Source organism: Pelophylax lessonae, assembly GCF_965119305.1.
Source record: "Pelophylax lessonae genome assembly, chromosome: 9".
Taxonomy (NCBI): Eukaryota; Metazoa; Chordata; class Amphibia; order Anura; family Ranidae; genus Pelophylax; species Pelophylax lessonae.
Window position 1 is genome coordinate 261396408 of NC_138776.1, and position 21158 is coordinate 261417565.

The following is a 21158-nucleotide window of genomic DNA, read 5'->3' on the forward strand; positions in this document are numbered from 1 at the left end:
AACGAACCTTCAGCTCCCTCCACAAATTTTCTATGGGATTAAGGTCTGGAGACTGGCTAGGCTACTACAGAATCTTAATGTGCTTCTTCTTGAGCCACTCCTTTGTTGCCTTGGCCGTGGGTTTTGCGTCATTGTCATGCCCATGTGAATACCCATCCACGACCCATTTTCAATGCCCTGGCTGAGGGAAGGAGGTTCTCACCCAAGATTTGACAGTACATGGCCCCATCCATCGTCCCTTCGTGTTGGAAAAACCACCGTGCAAATATTTTGTGACATTGGCAGTGCCCACCATTTTATTCTCTAGGGCCTCTGTTAAAAAAATAATATATTTATAAAATGTTTGGGGGTTCTAAGTTGTTTTCTAGCAAAAGATGCAGATTTTTTACATGTTGTAGAGGAATGCCAGAATTGGCCTGGACTGAAAGTGGTTAAAATTAATACCAGATCTGAAGGGCCTGGTGTAACAAATGAGGGTGACCCTGCGTGTCCTTATTTAAAACTATCCCATTGGTCTTTTTTGCATGGCTGGTGATTTCTGGCCAGTAAATGAATGAGGCCGGTGATCTCACAGGTTGCTAACAACACGGCGGGTGCCGGAACCCACTGTTTCCCTAACAACTATTGACAGCAGAAGGAAAAAGCTGTTATAGACAGTAGTGGGAGAGAAACCAAGTGTTCAGATGGAACTGGGAGCTTATCCCTATTGAAGAAAAGCATATGTAATAATGGAAGTTTGTATCTTTTAAAAATGATCCTTTGTCCTGAAGTTTATCTGTGTCTTTGACTGTCATTTGTACTCTGTTGAAAGTGGTCACACTTACCTTGTGACCACACGTATCATCCAATGCGGTAGTTTTTCTGTCTTCTATGTGCCCAAGAGTGGTTCAGTATGTCTGAATTTTTGCTTACACTGTGTTCACTTACTGTATAACAAAAAAATTAATTTATTCCAATTTAGAAGTTGAGGCTCTGGACTTGAGGCTCATCTCCCCCACTTATATTATCTGCACCAGCACAGTACCAACAGAGCAAAAGTGGAGGGAGCTCCCCCGGCTGTGTAAAGAGAAGGTTCATAACTCAAAGACAAGGATTTTGGGCATGTGACAATGAGAGAGGGCCTGTGAGACATGGAAGGAATGAGGGTGGGAATGTGACATTGAAACATGGAGGTGGAGGATGAGAGTGAGTTTGGGAGATATGGAAGGAAGGAAGGATGATGAAAGCATGACTGTGAGACATGGAAAAAAAGGAGGGTGGGCAGGGAACTGAGAGACATGGAGAGAAAGAGGATGGGAATATGGCCGAGAGGCATGGAAGGAAGAAGAACAGGAGGTAAACTGTGAGACGTGATAGGAAGGAGGACGAGAATTTCACTGAGAGACATGGATGATAGGAGGATGTCTGAGAGACATGGAAGGAGGATGGAAGTGAGGTTGAGAGACATGGAAGAAAGGAGGATAGGAGGATGACTGACAGACATGTGTAGCCCTGCCACCAGGGGGGCTGCTAGGGATGTTCATATCCTCCTCACTTCTATTGCTCTGAAGACCTTCCATTCCATTTGACACTGTAGGCTTGAACATGTTGAATGAAGAATACCACCAGGTTTCAATAAAAGATTAGCTTTACTATATTTTAGCAAGAAGAATAAACAATATTGAGTTCAAACATCAAGCAATATTCATGAAGCAAATAAAGGGAAGATCCTGAGTCCTCAAACCCAAAATAGCATAGGACTCAGCACTCAGGATCCCATCTATTAGAAATCAGATAACCAATGAAATGAGCAACAACATATGAAGACTGAGATTATAATTATTCATCAATAAATCAATCCTCCCTCAACGTGTGAGAGTGACCTTTGAATATAATCAACTGTACTCTAAAAGAACAATGCAATGGATCTAACTTGAATTTGTAACACTATCAGAGTGCATCTGTCACCTATAGGGGGCCCCCTTTAGTTGGGATGTCAAAAGTCTCCTGGTCGAGCAAGGCCTTGTTAGTCTTCACTGGCAAAGAGATCCTTAGTAACCCAAAATAGATTACATCCTCCCCCCACTTGAATATCTTTGGTCCCCAAAAAAGACAAAGTTCCAGGAAAAAGAATCCATTTCATACATGGGAAACAGGTTAAACTAACAAGAACTTGGGTGGAACCTATAGCAGCTGATAGCTGACTAAGAAAAGTACTATCTGTTGATTGTACAAATTGTCTGAAAGGTCTGGGTCACTCTCACAAAAGGCTAGTAAAAGGTTGGTGGTACAGTGTCAGAGGGTAGAATAGAATCTCCTTAGTTGAAAACTACAACAGAAGAGGCAGCTACTTGAGTAGGTCTTTGAGCTGTTGTAATTTGTTATTCAGAGCTCTCTCCCAAAGTATTATAGGTCAGTCTCTTTGGTGGATTTATTTCTCTTCTTAGTCTTAACGTCATCCCACCATTAGATTCCGAACCGCTCTCCACTTCCCGAGGATTGTAACTGATTGGCGATTATCTAGGTTTGTCAGAACTTTCTTCTCCCCTTGAGTCAGACACTTCCAAACCCTGCTAATCAGCCTGAGCCTCCAAATCCTCAGCAGGGGAGTGAGTTAAATCTTCCATGAGCCCTCAGAAGAGGAGAGAACGACAGGAACACCTTCACCAATTGGCTGACTTTCGGTAATCCTGATTACCTCTTCCCCTTTTAAAGGTTCCGACTCAGTCACAATAGTAGATGTAGTGGGTTCTGGAGTTTGTTTCCTCTCAGGAAGTGGGGCCGAAGGCCAGTCAATGATTGGTGGAAGGACCCCTGGAGTGGAATCTTTCTCAGATGATGGCCACTACCAGTCAAAAATAACCCCTTCATCTTCACCATCCTCCTCCTCCTCCAATAAATCAGAAGCCTGAGAATCCTGTGAAGGTCTAGGCCGCAATTTTGGGACTCTGGAGACACTTTCTTCCTCAGCACAATCCATCGATGTTCTAACTGCTTCAGTAGTAGGTAGCAAATGATTTCTATGCCACGTTTTAAGAGGCCCCACTTTGTTTTCCAGGTGAATCTGATACACAGGCAAACCAGGGAGCTTTTTGTGAACAACAAAGGGCTGGGAGCGCCGACGATCAGCCAGCTTATGCTTTCCAGGCACCCCCAAATTTCGCATAAGGACCCTATCCCCCGGTTGCAAATCCTGGACCCTTACTTTCAAGTCAAAACTTTTCTTGTTCCACTGTTCCCGAATAGCAGATGCCTCCATGGCCTTTTCATAAACTTGCTGCAAATTCCGTCGCAATTGATCAACATAGCCTTTAACCACTTGCCGACCAGCCGCCGCAGATGTACGACGGCGGGTCAGCTCTCCCAGGCAAAGTCCCGCACATGTATGGCGCTCGTCTGGGAGGAGCTAGGGGGCAAGCGTGCACCGCCAGCGGCGCGCTCCCGTCCCTGCTCGTCAGTGGTGAAGCTGGCGCGAGTGTCAGGCAGCTCCGATTGCTGCCTGACATAGGCGATCTCTCCCCACTGACAGAGGACGGATGGCTGATGTAAATACAGCCGTCCGTCCTTCTCCCTGACATGATCACAGGGACCATGCGATCCTGCTATATAGGATCGCATGTCTCTATGGTCATCTCACAAGCCCAACCCCCCCACAGTTAGAATCACTCCCCTAGGCTTACATTTAACCCCTTGATCACCCATAGTATTAACCCCTTCCCTGCCAGTGTCATTATTACAGTAACAGTGCATATTTTTAGCACTGATTACTGTAGTAATGTCACTGGTACCCCCAAAAATGTCAGGGGTCCGATTTGTCCGGCGAAATGTCGCAGATTGCTGCCATTACTAGTAAAAAAAAAAAAAAAAAAATGACAAAATCGTAGATAGTAAACGCAATAACTTTTGCGCAAACCAATAAAAACACGATTATTGCGATTTTTTTTTAATCCAAAAATATGTAGCAGAAAACAAATTGGCCAAAAATGTTGATTTTTACATTTTTTGGGGGGAATGTTATATAGCAGAATGTGAAAAATATATTTTTTTTTCCCAAAATTGTCGCTCTTTGTTTGTTTATAGCGCAAAAAATAAAAATCGTACAGGTGATCAAATACCACCAAAAGAAAGCTCTATTTGTGGGAAAAAAAGGACGTCAATTTCATTTGGGTACAGCATCGCACGGCCGTGCAATTGTCCGTTAAAATAACACAATGCCAAATCGCAAAATTGGGCCTTATCATTAGGCAGGACAATCTTCCGGTCTTAAAGTGGTTAAATTAAGTTTGTGAGGTATGGTCAGATGAAGTCCCAAAGGACAATTCTATAGGTAATCGGGCCTCTCTTGCAAACATCAACAAGTAGGGAAAAAAACCGGTAGAGTCAGTGACAGTGCTATTGTAAAAATGGACTAGCAACGAAACATATTCACCCCAATGTTGTTTTTTCTCATAGGGCAAGGTCCCCAGCATGTTCAACAACGTACAATTGAACCTTTCAGGTTGAGGATCCCCTTGAGGGTGATAAGGAGTAGCCTCATGTTCCTCTAATGTCTTCCCAAAGACAATAATATCATCAAGGTACACAAGGACCTCAATCAGGTGCATATCTCTCACTGTATTCTCCATAAGACGCTGAAAGGTTGCTGGGGCTCCCGCCAGTCCTTGCCCAATGAAAGGGTACCGAAAAAGTGGTACGGTACGGTACGGTTCGGAATTAGGGTACCATTTACAACTTTTGACAATGGAAACGGCAAAAAGTGCTGACCGAACTGAACCGCTCAGTGGAAACGGGGCGTTAGAAACATATTGTAATAATGTTCTTACGAAGGTTAGTTCATTATGACTTTGACAAGGACAGAGAATCCATCTTGCTATGTATGTATTTCTATTCTGAGATTTTAGTGTCTATGTTAGGATGTTGGGAGGAGTTATGTGTCAAGAACATATATGTTAAGAATGGGAGGTTACTTTTACATTTAGGAGAACTACCTTCTTGGGAAGATAGTTTTTGCTAAGATTGAACTTAAAACAGTATAAAAGATTGGCCAATTGAAATGGTATCCAGAGGAGGAGAATTTCCACCTTACTCTGATGTAACACTTGCGTCTCCTCTCCTTTTGAGGCTTGATGCTGAAGAGATCCATTCATTCAACTATTCATTCATCTATCCATCTAATCTATGTAACATATGCTTGCTTGCTTTGCTGAATAAACAACTTTACCAAAAAAAGAGTCGTGACAGCTGAGAAGTCTATTTTTAACATCCTGGTGGAGATTGCCACCCTGGAAAGAAGTCTGTCTTTGACACCCAGTTGTCGATCCTGCTACAAGGAGGTGAGTTTCTGTCTTTCTCACCAGCTGCAGACTTGCAGTTAGCAAGCGGAAGAAAAAAAAAAAAGACCCAGCTGGTCCACGGTTGATTGACATTGTCATCTGGACAGCTTTCTTCAAGGATTTCAAATCCAGGCAGGACTTTCGGGATAAAGGACAAGGTAAATCCTAACGTTACGTACGTGGAGTTGTCTTCCAAGGTTTATAGTTCCGGGCCAAGAGATTGCTAGCCAGATACGTGAGACGTTCTCACAGGATATCGGGTTGGAGGCCCGAGGAAACGGCTTTTATTGAAACTGAATTTCACGTTATTATTTTAAAAAGCCTACCTGGAAAATATTGCAGATATTGTCTTCGGTGAGGCAAGTTTGGAAGTCGGATTCTGAATATTGAAGACAGAAATCCAAGGACAGAAAACAAAAGAAAGGACAAAGAACAAAGCAAAGGCAAAGAAAAGACATTCCTCATCTCTTGTTTTTCATTAAGCGCGCTCAAGACTGTCATTCTTTAACAAGGGTGAGTGTGTTTGTTTATATATATGCAGATAAAATAGAATGGTTAACCACTTTAGCCCCGGAGGATTTGGCTGCTCAATGACCAGGCCCTATTTTGCAATTCGGCACTGCGTAAATTTAACGGACAATTGCGCGGTCATGCGACGCTGTACCCAAACGAAATTGACGTCCTTTTTTACCCACAAATAGAGCTTTCTTTTGGTGGTATTTGATCACCTGAGCGATTTTTATTTTTTGCGCTATAAACAAAAAAAGAGCCACAATTTTGAAAAAATAACAATATTTTTCACGTTCTTTTATATGAAATTCTCAAAAAAAAAAAATTTAAAAATCTAAATTTTTTAACATTTTAGGCCAATTTGTTTTCTGCTACATATTTTTGGTAAAAAAAAAAAAAATCGCAATAAGCGTATTTTGATTGTGTTTACTAACTACGGGAAAGATTTATGTCATTTTTATTGTTTTTTTTTTTTTTTTACTAGTAATGGCGGCGATTTGCGATTTATTAATTTTTTGCAGGACTGCGACATTGCGGCGGACAGATCGGACCGCTAACTGACATTTTTGACACTTTTGGGGACACCAGTGACATTACTACAGTAATCAGTGTTGAAAATATGCATTGTTACTGTAATAATGACACTGGTAGGGAAGGGGTTAACTTTGTTGGTGATCAAGGGGTTTAACCCCGCCCCCCTACAGTAAGAATCATGCCCCTAGGGTCACATTTAACTCCTTGATCACCAATACAGTTAACCCCTTCCCTGCCAGTGTCAATATTACAGTAACTGTGCATATTTCTAGCACTGATTACTGTAGTAATGTCACTGGTACCCACAAAAGTGTCAAAAATGTCAGTCAGGGGTCCGATCTGTCCGCCGCAATGTCGCAGTCCTGCAAAAAATCGCTGAACGCCGCCATTACTAGTAAAAAAAAAAAAACAATAAAAATGACATAAACTTTCCCGTAGTTAGTAAATGCAATAACTTTTGCGCAAACCAATCAAAATAAGCTTATTGCGATTTTTTTACCAAAAATATGTGGCAGAAAACAAATTGACCTAAAATGTTAAAAAATTTTGATTTTAAATTGTTTTTTTTTTTTTTTTTTTGGGAATGTCCTATAGCAGAATGTGAAAAATATATATTTTTTTTCAAAATTGTCGCTCTATTTATAGTACAAATAAAAAAAAAATCACACAGGTGATCAAATACCACCAAAAGAAAGCTCTATTTGTGGGGAAAAAAAGGACGCCAATTTCGTTTGGGGTACAGCGTCGCACGGCCGTGCAATTGTCCGTTAAAGTAACGCAGTTGCCGAATCGCAAAATAGGGCCTGGTCATTGAGCAGCCACATCGTCTGTTCTTAAAGTGGTTAAAAACGATAAATTCGATAAACAAGATTGCTATCAGTGTATGGGTATGCAGAACGTAACATCGACCGACCGTAAAAGATTATTTTCTGCGCTCTCTGAAAGGAATGCGGCTTTTACAGCGTCCAGGGAGAGAGGCAAAAGATCACATTGCAGACTTTAGCTAGTCACTCCATGACAGCTGTGCTGCAGGACAAAGCACGACAGATTCTTCCTCTGTTAACCCTTCCAGAGGCTTAAAATCGAATGTACAAAAATAAAGGTGTGACACCCCCCACTCCTCTAACTTTCCTTACTACTTTATTTTTGGGTAAGGAGAATTTCTCCATTAGCTTGCATGAGCTTCCACTGTGAAGACTCTCATAAATTTACAAGAGTTAGGACTGCAGGTAATACAGGGTGCCCTTGAGTGGCCCTGCAGCTTACACATGCGTTTGCAAATGTGTGCTAACTAAACCCCTGTTTTGACGCGAACTGTTAGACAGGTTAATTTGGTTGGTAAGCGAACTGGTTCGCAAATTGAACTGGGAATTTTTATCTTTGTTTGTCTCATGTGCGTTGCCCTTCCATGTGTTCTTTGCTATGAAGGCCAGTTATAGGTGGGGGCAGAGGCCATTTTCTTTGTAAGACAGCTTTCAACCGCCCCAATACCAATCCGAAATTTCAGACTGACAGGCTGTGTCATGACATTCCGGACACTAACAGGGACTTTGCTACCGTTGTTCCTCAAAACTCTTGTCGGGACTATTTCAGGGACCAACTCAAACCCGCTGTCTTCGCCCAAAAGATCACCTTCCAACATTACAAATGGGCCTGGTTGATCCCAAGACAGCTTCACCATAGGCCTGTTCACCTGGCTGTAACACCCGTTCTCTGGTGTCCAACTGCCAAAGTTTCCCCACTCCCTCAACAGGGGTCTTCTGTTCCTGCAGCACCCGCTGAAATGCCTGTCTCAACTGAGGATGCACCTCTTCCTCTGGTGAACCCTTCACAGCCAACGGGGTGAGCATTCTTCGGACCAGATCCGTATTGGTCCCGATGATAAGGGAATTTTGCTTAGCACCAGGGGGTTTTGGACACACAACAGCCAAGGTGTCAAAAACCTCCATCTTCACCCCAAGAGAAGGTTGGAAGGAGATCTTCACAGGAATGTACCCATCATAAGGGAATTTCTTAGGGCCCAAGCCCCAAATTTCCAATTCTTCCAGCTTGCATAGGGGGATGTGGTTCAAGTGTTTCAAGTAGAAATCTCGATAGAGCAACGTCACTTGCGCACCCGTGTCCAGCAAAGCCTTAGTGTAGGTGCCTTCTACTTGTAGTGATACAAAGGGGGATGGTCCCACCAACCTCTTTGGCACAATCCCTTTATTAGGCTCAGACAGCTTCTGACAGGCTTTCGGTTTAGGGTTCCTTACCCTCTTGGGTTCAATTTTCTGGGGAAATTCCACAGTCTGTACTTGAACTGACTTGGTCCTTGGAATCCACATAATCTTCTCTTGGGCTGGAGTGGAGGCATCAACCTCCTGTGTCTCTCCCCCAGAATCAGGTGACCCCCATAAGTTTAGCAAAGCATTGGGGGAAGGCAGGAAAGCAGACCCCACCCCGCGGTAGCTATGACTCTTATAGTAATTACTGGAGCTCAGGCTTTCAGACGGACTCTCAATTAGCTCCTTCACTGAGGTCCCCTGAAGTTTTCCGCCTTCTTATTGGAAAAAACGTCTGTAACGCCCTTAATAATTCTTCCTTCATTTCAGGGCTCATTCCTCTCCTTGGGCACTGAGCACGGAAATGTCCCATCTCTCCACATGCGACACATCTCTTGTCTCGAGAAGGAAAGAGGTTCGATCCTTTAAAGGGCTTCCTAGGCTCAGAAACTTTCCCTTGATCTTCCATTACTTGCATGAGGGTTTGACACATCTGAGTTTGTGCTTGAGCCACCTTAAACATCAGATCAGTAGAGTGTGGCCCATCATCTGGCCGTTTTTTCTCCACGGCGTCTTCCTGATGAGTCACTTCCAGCTCAACGTCGCTTTTATCTTCATATAGGCTATTCTCCACTCTCACCAGTCGAGCGGCAGCCCTCTCTCTTCTTCCCTCATTGTTCAACAGGTCCTTCGTTCCTTGACTTTTTTCCTCCAACAGGGCTTCTTCCTCTCTCACCTCCCTCATATGTTCAGGATAGGTAGGGGTATCTTTAACTCCTTTCAATAGCAGCTTCAAAACAATGGGATGATTTGGTCGAGCCCCTTGTAGCACTTGGTCGAATCGTACTCGGTCAGCTTCCTTGGGGTCAACGCCCTTCTCCATGTCTCTGTCATTCTCCTTCCATCCCTACATCTTCAATGCATTCCCATCCTCCTTCCTTCTGTGTCTCTCAGCCATCCTCTGATCCTCTGTCATTCCATGTAATTCAATCATATTCCTATCCTCCTTCCTTCCATGTCCCGAAGTCACATTCATGTCCTCCCTCCTTCCATGTTTCTTGATTATCCTCTTATCCTCCTTTATTCCATGTATTTCAGTCATATTCCTGTAAGCCTTCCTTCCATGCCCCTTAGTGACATTCCCATCCTCCTTCCTTCCATATTCTTCCAGTCACATTCCTTTCTTCCTTCCGTGTCTCTCAGCCTCACTTCCTTCCTCCTTCCTTCTATTTCTCTCAGGCATCCTTCTTCCATCCATTTATCTTCAAAACATTTCCGCCCTTAGTCCTTCTATATCTCTCAGTCATCCTCCTATCCTCTATCCTATTCCATGTCTTTCAGTTTTATTCCCATCCTCCTTCAGTCCATGTCCCTCGGTCACATTCATGTATTCTTTCCTTTCACATCTCTTGGTTATCCTGCTATCCTCCTTCATTCTATGTCTTTCAGTTATATTCCTGTCCTCCATCCTTCCATGCTCCTCAGTCACATTCATGCCCTACTTCATTTCATGTCTCTTGGTTATTCTCTTACCCTCCTTCATTCCATGTCTTTCAGTCACATTCCCATCCTTCTTCCTTACACATTCCTCAGTCACATTCCCATTCTCTTTCCTTCCATTTTTCACAAGCACATTCACATCCTCATTTCTTTCATGTCTCTCAGCCTCAGTCCAATCCTCCTTCCTTCCATGTCTCTCAGTCACATTCCATCCCTCCTATCTTCCATGTCTCTTGGTCATCCTCCTTCGAACAATATCTCAGTCACATACCCGTCCTCCTTCCTTTCATGTCTCTTGGTTATCCTCCTATCCTTGTTTATTCCATGGCTTCCAGTCACATTCCTATCTTCCACGTCTTACAGTCCACCTCCTGTTATTCTTCCTTCAACGTCTCTTTGTCATATTCCCATCCTCTTATCCTTCATGTCTCTCAGCCCCTGCCCACCCTCTTTCTTTCCATGTCTCACAGTCACGCTTCAGTCATCCTTCCTTCCATATCTCTCAGCCTCACCGTCATCCTCCACCCCCTCCATGTCTCTAAGTCATATTCCCACCCTCGTTCCTTCCATGTCTCTCAGTTCCCTGCCCACCCTCTTTTTTTTCCATGTCTAACAGTCACGCTTCCACCATCCTTCCTTCCATATCTCTCAGACTCACTCCCATCCTCCTTCCCCTCCATGTCTTCCAGTCACACTCCCATCCTCCTGGCTAAAGCATGGCTAAAAGACATGGAAGGAAGGAGGATTGGAATGTGACTGGAAGACATGGACAGAAGGAGGAAGGGAATGTGGCTTAGATATATGGAAGGAAGGAGGATGGGAATGTGACTAAGAAACATGGAAGGAAGGAAGGAAGATGGGAATGTGACTAAGAAACATGGAAGGAAGGAAGATGGGAATGTGACTGACGGATATGGAAAGAAGGAGGATAGGTGGATCACTGAGAGACATGGAAAGAAGGAGGATAGCTGGATGACCAAGAAACATGAAAGGAAGGAGGATGGGAAGGGGACTGAGAGACATGGAATAAAGATGAATGGAATGGAGGGAACCCATCATAATGGGCTCACTGGCGGAGTAGGCTCAGGAACTCGGTGCCAAAACCTCACCAACAGAATGTCTGAGATATATAAGAAGCTGTGAAGGGGTTTAACTCTCCAGAATATACCAAACACTGAAATGTTTTTTTGGGTGGACTAATTATATCATTGCAATCACTGGAACAATGCATAATGTCCCCCACATACAGATAAACAGGAAGTTCCGGGTCAAAGGTGAGTTGGGAGGAAGTCGAGAGAAGACATTGCTGGGACTGGCAGCAGTGGAGATATTATTTTCTATTTACACACAGTAACCCCCCCTCCCCCCGTCATGTCCGTCCTCTTCCTCCATAGTCAATGTGATGTCCTACAAATATATCAGTAATAGGGTCTACCAACATACGTAGAATAAATGTATAATATGTATATAGTAATACCCAGACACATATAAAATATAATAAAGTATATATAATAATATCTAGCTAGAGGCACTCCGAGTGATAGCAATCACCGCTGTCGGTAGATTTAGAGATCCGTGACAATAATTCATGGAACGATTGGTGATTATAAAACTAAAGACAATGATCAATTGATGTGGGCTGTAAAGTACAGAGCCCTAAATTTCAAATATTTCTCAGATTATTTCCCGTCCTACAGAGAGGAGAGTCCTGTATAGATCACATGACCACCTCAATGAAGATGGACGAAGAAAACTTGACTGGGAGGATATTAGACCTCGTCCTGAAGATCATCTACCTGCTGACCGGAGAGGTGAGGAGGATTCTGAGAGGTCACTCAACATCTTTATTTCTGTTTCATTACAGAGTTTCCCTGTTGTCAAGAAGTCTGGTGACCATACAACCATCACAGTGCCTCCACTTTACTCCCTGACTCCTAAGAGGCACCACAAGTGGAAGATTCTAGAAGTCACCAAGAGGATCACTGAGCTACTGACATCAGAGGTGAGCGGTGCTGGGAATTCTGGGACATTATCCAATAACAGACAACCATCATCGTCAGATGGAAGAATGCTCAACTTAACATGTGGGTCTGTGTGTCAGTCGATTTATAAACATTGAAGCTATTTTTTAATTATTAAACACAGAGCGAAGATCTGAAATATTGTAAAATCCTTGTTAGAGAAGAGAAAGAGGAGTTTTCAGAAGGATACAAGGAGGTTATAATGGAGCCATGCAGTGATAGAAACCCACCAGAGAGATGTCCCCGTCCTCTGTATTCCCAGGATTCCACACAGGAAGGTCACACCATCCCTCACCATCATCAGGTAGGTGGAACAAAGCGTCTGAATCTCCAAGCTGCGCGAAATTATATTATTTATGTTATTTTTAGCTTTCAGTGCTCAGGGAATGAAGATTTTAAATCATTCTGTTGCTTTAGGGTGAGGGGGCGAGTGATGTTAAAGCTGAAGAGGAAGAGATGTTTGCGAGGGGTGAGCAGCAGTCTGTGGAGGAGGTTGGAGTGAGGATGAATATTAAAATGGAGGAAACTTCTCTAGATGTTGGGACAGGTAAGTCATATTGTGATGCGATACAGGAGATAATCTTCCAATGCAGGCAATCATCACCACAAATCATCCGACTCAGAGATCTGGTTCCTAGCGGTTGGTGGCCACTACAAAGAATCCATCCAAAAAAAAAATCACAAAGTAGAGAGGAAGCCGCTGACTTTTAAAATCCTTGTTCAAGTTTATTCAACTCTTCAACATACAAACCGTTCCACCTGGATCACCCCAAGACGTTCCACTATAACTAGAGCTTACTCATAGGGAACATACAGTATCTCACAGAAGTACACCCCTCACATTTTTGTACATATTTTATTCTATCTTTTCATGTGACAACACTGAAGAAATAACACTTTGCTACAATGTAAAGTAGTGAGTGTACAGCTTGTATAACAGTGTAAATTTGCCGTCCCTTCAAAATAACTCAACACACAGCCATTAATGTGTAAACCGCTGGCAACAAAAGTGAGTACACCCCTAAGTGAAAATGTACAAATAGGAACCAATTAGCCATTTTCTCTCCCCTGGTGTCATGTGACTAGTTAGTGTTACAAGGTCTCAGGTGTGAATGGGGAGCAGGTGTGTTAAATTTGGTGTTATCGCTCTCACTCCCTCATACTGGTCACTGGAAGTTAAACATGGCACCTCATGGCAAAGAACTCTCTGAGGATCTGAAAAGAAGAATTGCTGCTCTACATAAAGATGGCCTAGGCTATAAGAAGATTGCCAAGACCCTGAAACTGAGCTGCAGCACGGTGGCCAAGACCATGCAGCAGTTTAACAGGACAGGTTGCACTCAGAACAGACCTCGCCATGATCCACCAAAGAAGTTGAGTGCACGTGCTCAGCGTCATATCCAGAGGTTGTCTTTGGGAAATAGACGTATGAGTGCTGCCAACATTGCTGCAGAGGTTGAAGGGGTGGGGGGGGGGGGGTCAGCCTGTCAATGCTCAGACCATACGCCGCACACTGCATCAAATTGGTCTGCATGGCTGTCATCCCAGAAGGAAGCCTCTTCTAAAGATGATGCACAAGAAAGCCTGCAAACAGTTTACTGAAGACAAGCAGACTAAAGACATGGATTACTGGAACCATGTCCTGTGGTCTGATGAGCCCAAGATAAACTTATTTGGTTCAGATCGTGTCAAGCGTGTGTGGTGGCAACCAGGTGAGGAGTACAAAGACAAGTGTGTCTTGCCTACAGTCAAGCATGGTGGTGGGAGTGTCATGGTCTGGGGCTGCATGAGTGCTGCCGGCACTGGGGAGCTACAGTTCATTGAGGGAACCATGAATGCCAACATGTACTGTGACATACTGAAGCAGAGCATGATCCCCTCCCTTCAGAGACTGGGCCGCAGGGCAGTATTCCAACAGGATAACAACCCCAAACACACCTCCAAGACGACCATTGCCTTGCTAAAGAAGCTGAGGGTAAAGGTGATGGACTGGCCAAGCATGTCTCCAGACCTAAACCCTATTGAGCATCTGTGGGGCATCCTCAAATGGAAGTTGGAGGAGCGCAAGGTCTCTAACATCATCTAGCTTCCTGGTGTCATCATGGAGGAGTGGAAGAGGACTCCATTGGCAACCTGTGAAGCTCTGGTGAACTCCGTGCCCAAGAGGATTAAGGCAGTGCTGGAAAATAATGGTGGCCACACAAAGTATTGACACTTTGGGCCCAATTTGGACACTTTCACTTAGGGATGTACTCACTTTTGTTGCCAGCAGTTTAGACATTAATGGCTGTGTGTTGAGTTATTTTGAAGTGACGACAAATTTACACAGATTTGTTCCTGGGCTTTGTCCTGAATTACAGACTTTACGTAGAATAAATTACTCTGCCTTTGGCACCTCTGTCTATTCTTAAACCTATTTGACAAAAAAATATATATTCTTATCTAACAAAGAATTTCCCAGCAATTTTTTATAATGCTGTATAAAAAAATTCATCAGCATACCAACCCCCACCACCCAATGTGCCCACCAAAGGAGGCCGAGATATTGTACACTATACAGTAGATCATTTTTCAGTTCTTTGCAGTCACTGAACTACTTAGGCTCCATGTACACGGGACGTTGTAAATGGCCGTTTAGGAGCAGTTAGGGGTTTTTTTCAGAAGCCCCTGAACCCATCTACATTTTATCTTATCTGTCCATGTACACAGGGTCGTTTACAGTCATTTGCAGGCAGTTGAGTTCAGGGACGTTTTTTGGAACGCAATTATTTGCGTTCGAACGTGTGTTTCCTGGCGTTTCAAACGCAGAAACACGGCCGAACGTGACTAAACGTGACCGAACTTGATGAACCTACGTTCAGCCACGTTATGTTTTGTTTCTTCCATTCAAAATCAATGGTTCCCTATGGGAGCCTTTTGATTTCAATGGAAGTCGCACCGCAAGTCGGATCCGACTTGCGGCGTGACTTGCACTGTGAGAATCTTGAGGGGGAACTCCACGCCAAAAATGGAAAAAAACTGCGTGGGGGTCCCCCCCCAGGTTCCAAACCAGGCCCTTTGGGTCTGGTATGGAATTTGAGGGTAGCCCCACGCCGAAAAAAGGCGTGGGGTCCCCTCCAAAATCCATACCAGACCCTTATCCGAGCATGCAGCCTGGTAGGGCAGGAAGGGGGAGGGGACGAGCGAGCGGCCCCAACCCCCCTGGACCATACCAGGCCACATGCCCTCAACATGGGGGGGTGTTGGTGCTTTGGGGCAGGGGGAGCTCTGCACCCCCCACCAGGGCCGGATTAAGAGCATCATGGGCTTGGTGCTGAGGATTTTGAAGGGCCTTAAGGGCCGTGCCTTGGCATGCACCCAGAGGAGGAAGGGTGCAGCCATGCATGCCTAATTCAACATGGGATGCTGTCTCTGAAGCCCATAAACACATCCATGCATCGGCAACTGTCCCTCCTTGTCCGGCCTTCGTGCTGTGTGGGGAGGTTCTGAGGGAGCTGCCTGGGGAAGCGAGCATAGAAGCCAGACTTCTGTGTTTACAAGTGACAGAAGAGCGGTAACAGTGAATATGGCCAACCCGGGGCCTATATAAAAGGTAGGGGCCTGGAGCTGCAGCTCCAATAGCCCCTATGTTAATCTGGCCCTGCCCCCCACCTCAAAGCACCTTGCCCCCCTGGCCGGTGGTTGTGGGGGTCTGCGGGCAGGGGGCTCATCGGCATCTGGAAGCCCCCTTTAACAAAGCCCCCTTTCCCCTTTGACGTCATCTGTGACATGAGGGGGCGGGGCTACCCTCAAATTTCATACCAGACCCGAAGGGCCTGGTTTGGAACCTGGGGGGGACCCCCACGCAGTTTTTTTCCCATTTTGGCGTGGAGTTCCCCCTCAAGATTCTCACAGTGCAAGTCGCGCCGCAAGTCGGATCATCCTGATCCGACTTGCAGTGCGACTTCCATTCAAATCAATAGGCTCCCATAGGGAACCATTGATTTTGAATGGAGGCAGAAAAAACGCTGCTAAAAGCAACGTGGCCAAACGTGCAATAACTCAAATGGAAAAAGCTACTGAAAGCACGTTTAACAGCTGCTTTTTCCCGGCGTCAGAACTAGCTTTGCAGGACGTTTTTTCTAACGTCCCGTGTACATGGAGCCTTAATGTTCCCAACAAATGAGGAGGAGATACTGTACACCATATGAAAGGTCCATCTCCATTCCTCAATATAACGTCATGTTCCCAACAAATGAGGAGGAGATACTGTACACCGTATGAAAGGTCCATCTCCATTCCTCAATATAACGTCATGTTCCCAACAAATGAGGAGGAGATACTGTACACCGTATGAAAGGTCCATCTCCATTCCTCAATATAACGGCATGTTCCCAACAAATGAGGAGGAGATACTGTACACCATATGAAAGGTCCATCTCCATTCCTCAATATAACGTCATGTTCCCAACAAATGAGGAGGAGATACTGTACACCATATGAAAGGTCCATCTCCATTCCTCAATATAACGTCATGTTCCCAACAAATGAGGAGGAGATACTGTACACCATATGAAAGGTCCATCTCCATTCCTCAATATAACGTCATGTTCCCAACAAATGAGGAGGAGATACTGTACACCGTATGAAAGGTCCATCTCCATTCCTCAATATAACGGCATGTTCCCAACAAATGAGGAGGAGATACTGTACACCATATGAAAGGTCCATCTCCATTCCTCAATATAACGTCATGTTCCCAACAAATGAGGAGGAGATACTGTACACCATATGAAAGGTCCATCTCCATTCCTCAATATAACGTCATGTTCCCAACAAATGAGGAGGAGATACTGTACACCATATGAAACGTCCATCTCCATCCCTCAATATAACGTCATGTTCCCAACAAATGAGGAGGAGATACTGTACACCATATGAAACGTCCATCTCCATTCCTCAATATAACGTCATGTTCCCAACAAATGAGGAGGAGATACTGTACACCATATGGAAGGTTCATCTCCATTCCTCAATGTCCCCAATAAATGAGGTTGAGGTCTTCGGTGTCTTTTTCATAGTATAACATCACCAGTGTGTTGTGGCTGTTTTGGTCTCTAATTGATATTGCTGTAATGATGTTTCTGTGAAGCTGCTGACCACTTGACCAACAGATGAGACATAAAACATGAAGAATGAATGAGGTTTTATAATGAATAATATTCTTCTTTCACACAGATGGACGCCATGTCTGGAATTCCTCAGAAGAAAATCCTATTCAGTCTTTGGATTGTAAGACAGAAAATGGCATTGTAAAATCTTCCCTAGGAGCAATCCATATTCCTCCAGATACACATCACAGACCTTACTGTGTGAATAGACCGTTGGCTTCCTCTAATCCTGAAGACTCCTTTGATAAATCACATAATGTTACCAGCAAAGCATGTCCCGCACTTGGCAGTGCGGAGAGATCTTCTGATAAATCCGATCCTCAAAGATCTTCTAGTGATTTAGATCTGCACATGGAGGATAACGGATCCCTGCGTTCTGAAGATGTAGAACAAGAGACCCCAACGTGTGAGCGTCCATTTCAATGTTCAGAGTGCGGGAAGTGTTTCTCTCGAAAATATGTACTTATCGAACACCAGAGAAGCCACACAGGAGAGCGTCCTTTCTCATGTGCAGAGTGCGGGAAATGTTTCACTCAGAAAAGAAGACTCCTCACACACCAGAGAAGTCACACTGGGGAGCGTCCTTTTTCATGTTCAGAGTGTGGAAAATGTTTCATTCAGAAAGAAAACCTCCTAACACATCAGAGAAAACACACGGGTGAGTGTCCTTTTTCATGTTCAGAGTGCGGGAAATGTTTCACTATGAAACAAAGCCTTCAAACACATCAGAGAATTCACACTGGGGTGTGTCCTTTTTCCTGTTCAGAGTGCGGGAAAGGTTTCAGACGCAAAGAGAGCCTTCATACACACCAGAGAAGCCACACTGGGGAGCGTCCTTTTTCATGTGCAGAGTGTGGGAAATGTTTCATGCAGAAAGGAGACCTTCTCACCCACCAGGGAAGCCACACAGGAGAGCATTCTTTCTCATGTGCAGAGTGCGGGAAATGTTTCAATCGGAAAGGAAAACTTCTCACACACCAGAGAAGTCACACTGGTGAGCAACCGTTTTCATGTTCAGAGTGTGGAAAAAGTTTCAGTCTGAAAGGAAACCTCCTAACACATCAGAGAAGTCACACGGGCGAGCGTCCTTTTTCATGTTCGGAGTGCGGGAAAAGTTTCACTCAGAAAGAAAGGCTTCTCAGACATCAGAGAACTCACACAGGAGAGCGTCCTTTTTCCTGTTCAGAGTGCGGGAAAAGTTTCACTCGCAAAGAGCACCTTCTTATACACCAGAAAATTCACACGGGTGAGCGCCCTTTTTCATGTTCAGAGTGCGGGAAATGTTTCATGCAGAAAGGAGACCTTCTCATACACCAGAGAAGCCACACAGGAGAGCGTCCTTTTTCATGTGTAGAGTGCGGGAAATGTTTCTTTTGGAAAGAAAAACTTCTCAGACATCAGAGAAGTCACACTGGTGAGCAACCGTTTTCATGTTCCGAGTGTGGAAAACGTTTCTCTCGGAAAGAAAACCTCCTAACACATCAGAGAAAACACACGGGCGAGCGTCCTTTTACATGTTCGGAGTGCGGGAAAAGTTTCATTTGGAGACCAAGTCTTCTCCTACATCAGAAAATGCACACAGACGTGCGCTCTTTTTCATGTTCAGAGTGCGGGATATCTTTTACTTGTAAAGAAACCCTTCTTCTACACCAGAGATGCCACACAGGAGAGCGTCCTTTTTCATGTGCAGAGTGCGGGAAATGTTTTACTCAGAAAGAGCACCTTCTTAGACATCAGAGAATTCACATGGGTGAGCGCCCTTTTTCATGTTCGGAGTGTGGGAAAAGTTTCACTCGGAAAGAGCACCTTCTTAGACATCAGAAAATTCACATGGATGAGCGCCCTTTTTCATGTTCAGAGTGCGGGAAATCTTTTACTCGGAAAGAATACCTTCTTGTACACCAGAAAAACCACACAGGAGAGCATCCTTTTTACAGTTCAGTGTGAGGAAAATGTTTTCACCCTGGAAGAAGGGGAAGCGTCCTTTTTCTTTCTCAGAATATGAGATGGTTTCTCTTAAAATAATAAATTACTTCATTATATAAATTCCATAGAATTCACATGGGTGAGCGTCTTTTTGCCGTGTTCAGAGTACGGGAAAGGTTTCACTTGGAAAGTAGACCTTCCTCCACTCCAGAGAAGTCACATGGTTGAGCGTCTTTTTGTCGTGTTCAGAGTGTGGGAAAGGTTTCACTTGGAAAGTAGACCTTCTTCCACTCCAGAGAAGTCCCATGGGTTGGGCGTCCTTTTAAAGGTTCGCAGTGCGGGAAAGGTTTCAAAGTGAGACCAACTATAAGTAGACAACAGAGAACCCATACCTGCCGATGTTGGTCAGAAAAGGGTGGTTGCGTTTCTCAAACATTTCCATCTGTAGGACAATTGTATGATCAAAGACCACTTCAGCTCCGGAAGGTTTTACCCCCTTCATGACCAGGCCATTTTTTGCTATTCTGCACTGCGCTTCTTTCCCTGGTAATTCGCAGGGATGAGAAACAGAGAGATCGCTCCATCTGTACAGAGTTCTGTATTGTTTACCGACACAACACAGTGGGCCACCACCAGCAGATGACACGTCTCCCCAAATCATCACTGACTGTGGAAAATTTGGCATTACATTTGGAAATCAAAGTCCCAGAGTCTGGAGGAGGAGTGGAGAGGCACAGAATCCAAGTTACATGAGGTCCAGTGTGAAGTTTCCACAGTCGGTGATGATTTGGGGAGCCGTGTCATCTCCTGGTGTTGGTCCACTGTGTTTTATCAAGTCCAAAGTCAGCGCAGCCCTCTAGCAGGAAATTCTAGAGCTCTTCATGCTTCCCTCTGCTGACCAGCTGTATGGAGAGGCTGATTTCATTTTCCAGCGGGACTTGGCACCACCCACACTGCCAAAACCTGGTCACATGATCATGGTATCACTGTGCTTGATTGGCCAGCAAATTCGCCTGACCTAAACCCCATAGAGAATCTGTGGGGGATTGTCAAGAGGAAGATGAGAGACACCAGACCCAACAATGCAGATGAGCTGAAGGCTGCTATCAAAGTAACCCGGACTTCCATAACACCTCGGCTGATCGTTTCCATGCATTGATGCAGTAATTCAAGCAAAAGGAGCCCCGACCAAGTATTGAGTGCATACTATACTGTACATGGACAGACTTTTCACTAAGACAACATTTCTGTATTAAAAATTCTTTTTTTTTTCTGTCTTATGTAATATTCTAATTTTCTGAGATACTGAATTTTGGGCTGTAAGCCATAATCCTCAAAATTAAAAAAAATGCTTGAAATATATCACTATGTGTGTAACACATCTATATAAAATATATGAGTTTACCTTTTTGAATTGAATTACTGAAATAAATGACCTTTTTGATGATATTCTAATTTCATGAGTTGCACCTGTATATGTTCATTAGGTATTGCAGAGCGCTGTGTTAATCGGAACGACACATGCATTTATTGGCCTCGGATGGGCACTCCTGCCAATAGCTTTCTGCCACTGGAGCAATAGCAACTCAGTCTGGTTGTTGGCCAATATAAACTCAGCTACTGGATGTGCTTTTCATCCAATGACCATGTTGATGCTTTCTAACAGAGCCTGTACCCATAAAGGTGACCTGCCAGGATAAAAAAAAATGGTAGCCACCACTGGCATCTAATTTTGGAATCTGTAACCCTTACCTTTTGCTTTACTGCTTAGGGAATCTCTAACCCAGCACTGATTTGTGACCCATAAAATGAGCACTGCATTTATGAAGTCAGGGCCGGTGCTTCCACTAGGCAAACTAGGCAGCCGCCTAGGGCGCATTACCACCTAGGGGCGCAGCCACGAGTCAGCACTCTCCTTTATTAATGATCCCTGTGAGCTGA

At 44.3% G+C, this 21158-nt stretch overlaps 1 protein-coding gene across 1 annotated transcript in view; it reads left to right on the forward strand.

The window, feature by feature from the left end:
* LOC309564419 (uncharacterized protein) overlaps nt 1-19238 on the forward strand; it is a gene marked incomplete at its 3' end in the record, with an annotated part of 909898 nt that extends 890660 nt beyond the window's left edge. The window contains 5 exon segments of the mRNA XM_082269049.1: nt 812-890; nt 11818-11931; nt 11985-12122; nt 12266-12356; nt 17470-19238. Coding sequence (XP_082125175.1) covers nt 812-890; nt 11818-11931; nt 11985-12122; nt 12266-12356; nt 17470-19238 — 2191 coding nt within the window.
* Nucleotides 19239-21158: the final 1920 nt, after the last annotated feature.